Raw genomic sequence first — 6,000 nt, forward strand, 5'->3', positions numbered from 1 at the left:
GTTGTGTCTTGGGTGCAGTACACACGAGAAGATGTCTACCTTTTTAACTTAATTGTGGTGGTGAGATTATTTTGTTATGTTCACTTTCACTTTGGTTTAAATTCCTCAAGTTCAGCGTTCTTGCCCTCAATCTAGATTCCAAGTTCGTAACATCGAAGCAACCCCTTACCTAGAGTTTCATTCGGCTTGAGCTATGTCACAATGGCTGTGTTTGGTAGAGCTTTTCAGCTCCTGTGCTTATAAGCCAGGTTCAAATTGGTGTTTGGTAACTCAGCTTATTGGCAGCTTTTTTCAGAAGCTGCTGTGGCTTCCTTAGATAAGCTGAAGCTGAAAAATGCAGCTTCCGGAAGCCAGAAGCCACGGAAACACTGTAGCGGTAGTTACTGTAGATTAATGAAAAATCCTAAATGCCGAAATTTACCCTTCCAAGCTGAAACAATTTCAGCTGAACCATTCCTTAACCCTACGCTCATATCTTCCTCGTCACTGTTCCCCATCTCTCTCCCTCATCACACTCGCACCATCAGAAGCTCCCTTGCTCCCCCATCTCTCTCCCTCATCACACCCGCACCGCAGCATCAGAAGCTGCTCCCTCACCGCCGCATCCTCGCAGCTCCCCGTCACCGCCGCATCGTCGCTGCTCCCCATCACAGACGTATCAGCACGCAAGCATCTCTCTCCCTCACATCGTCGCTGCTCCACTTCACCGCTCCCCGTCACCGCTCCCTTTCTCCGTCCGTCATCAGAGACCGCAGCCCCGACATCTATCTACACATCCGTGTGTCCCTCGTCACAGATCGATCTCCGACGCAAGTTCCCTGTCACCGGTCCCCGTCACCTCTCCCACAGATCGATCTCTCCCTCGCTTCAATCTACCCATCTCTCTGTCCCTCATCACAGGTTCGGTTCTTATTGTGATAGACAGCTTGTACTTTGGTTAGCTTGGTTTTTGGTTCATGAATCGGAGATAAGGTTGCTGCAAATAGGCATGATTAGCTTGGTTTTTGGTTCATCAATCGGAGATAAGGTTGCTGCAAATAGGCATGAGTGATGATGATGATGATTTGTTGTTGTTGTAGCTTGTAGTTTGTATAACATGAATCTGAGGTTGTATCGAATTGCATGAATCTTCAGGTTGTATAACATGAATATGAGGTTGTATCGAATTGCATGAATCCCATTTTTCCTGAAAAAGTGGGTCTGTCAATTTGGGAGAAGCAGGGGCATGATTCATGGGATGGGGATAGGTACTTGAGAGTTATAAAGAAAGAAAGAAAGAGGAAGAAGAGGAGAAGGACGGTCAATTTGGGAGAAGCAGGGGCATGAATCATGGGATGGGGATAGGTAGTTGAGAGTTATAAAGAAAGAAAGAAAGAAAGAAAGAAAGAGGAAGAAGAGGAGAAATATTGGTTAAGAATGATATATTGAAGTATCTCGTTCACAATTATGTAGTGATAAATTGTATGCATAAAAATTTTATGAAACCAGAAATTAAAATTATATGATTCTCCAAATTTTTTTGTTTTTTTAATTTTCTGATGGTGTGTTTGATTGTCCATGTTGGTGTGTTATCTTCATAGCATTTATGATGCTTTTTATATGTGCTAGATGGCAAAAGAGTCGGCTGTTTGGAACGACGTTTTAGTTGATGTATTTTGTGACATATGTATCAAAGAGGTGGATAACAATAATCGTCCGCATACTCATTTTAATCCGGTGGGATGGAAGAATATAAAGGACATGCAAGGTTATTCATTTCAGAAGCAAGTGAAGATTGTCATTGCCACCATGACACTTCATAATTATATACGGAGACATGCAGATCGTGATAGACATTTTGTCCGCAGTGAAGAAAGAGAAGGTTATGGGTCAAGTGGTGGGATAGAGATGGATGATGATGTAGAAGAAGAAGAATATCATGGTCATGGTGCACAAGAAATGGAAACAATAAGAAATAACATTACTCAAAGTTTGATGAGTGCGCGTAATAACGGGAATATTTGAACATGTTATGTGACCCTTATTTTGGTTACTTGATGCGAACTACAAACCAATTGTTATTAATGTTACTAATATATTTGTATAAGTTATTTTTAAAATTGTCAAATATTAATCATTTGATAACCATAATTTATAAAAAAATGAAATTTAACAAAATATTAATCATTTACCAAATAATTAATGCAAAATAATCTCTCATGTCCAATTTGGTCATTTCACAAATAAAAAGCACAAGCCAGTTTGATTTACCAAACACTTTGCCATTGCTTCTGCCACTGACAGCTCTTATAAAAAGCCAGTTTACCAAACACTTAGCAGCTTTGCTTTTCAGCCACTTATTCTCAGAAATAAGCAGAAGCCAGCTTTTCTGAAAAGCCCAGCCCTACCAAACATAGCCAATAAGTCTTCACCTCGTATACCTAATTCCCCATCGGATGAACACTTCCTCTTCTGGTGAACAAAGAAAGAAGAACATGATTAAGGCTAGGACACATGAGGCAAACCTTTCGCCCAACAAATAAAATTCATGAAGCACCAGTAATGATCGCAATGTTAACAGTGACTCAATCAAAGCTGAAAATGACAGGTAGGCAGGCTTCACAAAGCTTTGTCTAGTCTATTGTCAACACACCCCACCATCAACACACAAAAAGTCGAGCACCATGTTTTAGAGTGACAGGTAAGTACGCTTCCCAAAGCTTTGTCAGGTAAGTACGCTTCCCAAAGCTTTGTCAGGCGCTCAGAATTCCTGCAAAATATGTCTAACACAAAAGACAACGTCCATTTTTGAAATATATTTTAGCAAAATAAACTTATTCCGTTTATCCCATATTTGCCGACTAGAAAAAAAAAATATATATATATATATATATATAAAATAAGAAAAAGGGAAAATCATCCAAACAGTGTTTAAACTTTTTTAGACTATTAATTTTCATACCTATGTTTTGAAAAACATCAAAATGGTATCTGACGATTGAAGTCCGACCCAATTTCCGTACTTGGCAACAGTAAAATCGTTAACTCTGTTAACTTTGGAGGGGTAAATCTAATAGTTCATGTATTCCGGAAAAGAAATAAAAATATAAGAAAAAAAAATAAAATAAAAAAATGAGCTGGCCATGGCTCGAACTGTGCAGCCTAACTCGCAGTTTGCAATTGGAAAATAACAGCGGCCACAGCCAGCGACGGCTCCTCCTCCGCCTCCTCCTTGTTCTTCTCATAATAATTCTTTGACGAAGAATTCTTCAAGTAAAGGGATTGTCTTTGTTGTTGCGGAGGCTAACCAGACTCCAGATCTATTGAAAACTGATTCTTTCTTTCTTCTTCTTCTTCTTCGAATTGCTGCTTCATCAAACCAAGGACAGAGCGCTCTCTCTATCTCTCTCGACTTCATGCCCCATTTTCACACCACCGGTGAACCCGAACCCGAACCCGACCCACAACCCACTCCAGAACCGCCCGCCCACGGAGGTTCAATTCGCTCGGTGGAACAACTCCAACGCCGAGAAATTCAACCAGCGCCGCCGCGCCCAGCAAGAAATCTAGGACGAGTGAGAGAAGCCGGAAATCGACCGGAAAGCCAACATCTCTGTTGGTGACGACGGGCTCTCTTTGTGAAATGGGCGTCATCAGTTCACTTTTCTTGGTTGATATGATTTGGGTTTTTTTTTTTTTTTGACTTGTTTCTATGGTTGTTTTTCTCAAGAGCCATTAGGTTCTTGTTGACTTTGCATCTAGAACCATACCTCCTAGCAGACACCCATTTCAAGGTTTAGTTGCTACATTAAGATGTTGAGGAATAGGGTCTTCCCGCATAACAGTTTTTGTCTTTGATCAAAGCTTATGCCTCGATTTCTGTCTATTTCAGTGGGTTCAATTCACATGTGTTTGTTCAGACTGCTTTGATTGAATTGGATTCGAAGCTGGGACGAATTGGTGAAGCCCAGAAGGTGTTCAATCAAATGCCTGAGAGAGCCTGAGAGAGATGGTTTTGCGTGGACTATAATGGTTTCTTCTCATACTCGTTTAGGGAATATGAGATTATATAAAGGTGTACAACTACTTCAGCTACTTGGAATACTATGATCGACAGCTATGCGAGACTTAGTAATGTGGAGTCTGCATATTTGTTGTTTAATCAAATGCCCAGCAGGGATTTGATCTTGTGGACAACGATGATCAATTGTTATTCTCAGAACAAGATATTTAGAGAAGGGTTATTATCACAAATAGTACCTGAACTTATCCTCTATTTTATCAATGGTACCTGCACTTCAATTTTGATCACAACCATTACCTGAATTTTTCGATTTCATTTTAAATGGTACCTAAGGCCACCTTTGATCACTATTCCGGCCAAAGAAGCCAAATCTAAAAAAATAAAAAATAAAAAAACAAGTTCAAGGCAAGTCTATTACCAAAAAATCATCACTATATATGATCGCAACCCTCGAAATCATCAAAAATCATCACTATGATCGCCTCCCATGCCCTTTTTAGTCGGAATAGTGATCGGAGGTGGCTCTAGGTACCATTTAAAATGAAATCGAAAAGTTCGGGTACTAGTTGTGATCAAAATTGAATTTTAGGTACCATCGATAAGATTGAGGTATAATTCAGGTACCATTTGTGATAATAACCCTTTAGAGAAGCATTAGCAGTGTTTAATGATATAAGGTGGGTTGAGAGAATTCATGGATGAGATTTTGAGGATGGGGAGACTGTAGATTCCAAATATCAGGGTGGTGCAGAGAAGGAAACCAGAATAGAGAATAAAGCGTGAAGTTGCAGAGAGATAGGAGGATGAATACTGACATGACGAATATAGCCTTGAAAAGTTAACGGGGTTAACGATTTTATTGTTGCTAGGTACGAAAGTTGGGTCGGGCTTAAATCGTCAGGTACCATTTTGATGTTTTTCAAAACATATGTATGAAAATTAATAATCTGAAAAAATTCAAACACTGTTTGGACGATTTTCCCTAAAAACAAACTATGGGGCAATCGTAAATTGCGTTTCGAGTGCAGTCTGAGCCAGCCCATACCTATTTTAAACTTGTAAGCGGAGGTAGTGGGATTCCCATGGCCCAGATACCATCACCACAAGGATCATATCTCCTCTTAACTTTATATAATAAGGGCGACAGAAGTAACTAGTGCAGTTAAGTCCTAATATAAGTGACCAAACCTTGCATATTGCTATGTATTAATAATTGTTGTATTCGGTACAATAATTGTTGATCCAACATCATGTTTTACAAGTTATTCTATGAGGAGTTGGTGGGATTTTTTAATCTGACCGAGATACCATTAACGAACAGATCATATCTCCTTTAAACTTTATAAATAATACAGCTAAGTGCTTCATTTCTTTGCTTCAGACGAATTTTGTTCAGTAGTAGTTCATTTCTTGCTTCAGTCAAATTTTGTACAGTAGTGCGTAGTCCAAATATGAGTGACGATCAAACCTTGCATATTGCTATGTATCCATGGTTTGCTATGGGTCATTTGACTGCATTCCTCCACATCTCCAACAAACTCGCAGAAAGAGGACACAACATCGATCTCCTTCTTTTTACCTCTCAAAACTCAATCCAAGTTGCAGCATTATAATCTCCACCCTCATCTCATTACCTTTATTCCTGCTATGATGAAATAAGTGGAAAAATAAATTCCTGCTAAATATTTTAACCCAAAAGACAACATCCATTGTCTTCGGTAATTTTTTTTTTTTGACAAACAAACTTGTTCGTTGATCCCAAATCTGCCAATTAGTCAATCCCCAACAAGTCATTTTAAATGTTGTACGATGTGGGCTACCCCAATAATGCAATCTTGCAAGTGGAAGTGGGTATTTTTTCTGCCGACACACCAGGCCATAACCACAGAGATCATCTCCTGTAGGGTATATTATGGGTGTGATGAGTTTAGTATCTCATCTTGTAAGTTGAGTACTTCATATCTTGATGTCTTGATTCAGTCAAGTTTTGTTCAGTA

The 6,000-nt window shown here is 39.4% G+C and overlaps 1 protein-coding gene across 1 annotated transcript; it reads left to right on the top strand.

Moving 5' to 3' along the window:
- The first annotated feature begins 1 nt into the window (after window position 1).
- Window positions 2-2,097, top strand: LOC112164659. The gene is made up of 2 exons (XM_024300934.2): window positions 2-900; window positions 1,609-2,097. Exons 1-2 carry the CDS (start codon window positions 394-396, stop codon window positions 2,002-2,004), a joined length of 903 nt encoding a protein of 300 aa, XP_024156702.1. The 5' UTR covers window positions 2-393; the 3' UTR covers window positions 2,005-2,097.
- The last annotated feature ends 3,903 nt before the right edge of the window (window positions 2,098-6,000 follow it).

The sequence above is a fragment of the Rosa chinensis genome, chromosome 5 (assembly GCF_002994745.2).
Source record: "Rosa chinensis cultivar Old Blush chromosome 5, RchiOBHm-V2, whole genome shotgun sequence".
In the NCBI taxonomy this organism is placed as follows: domain Eukaryota; kingdom Viridiplantae; phylum Streptophyta; class Magnoliopsida; order Rosales; family Rosaceae; genus Rosa; species Rosa chinensis.

Bases quoted from the DNA above. Each gene is read 5' to 3' on its own strand.
- LOC112164659 (XM_024300934.2), top strand. From the start codon at position 394: ATGAAAAATCCTAAATGCCGAAATTTACCCTTCCAAGCTGAAACAATT. The intron at 901-1,608 runs GTTCGGTTCTTA...TATATGTGCTAG, and splicing joins CTCTCTGTCCCTCATCACAG to ATGGCAAAAGAGTCGGCTGT.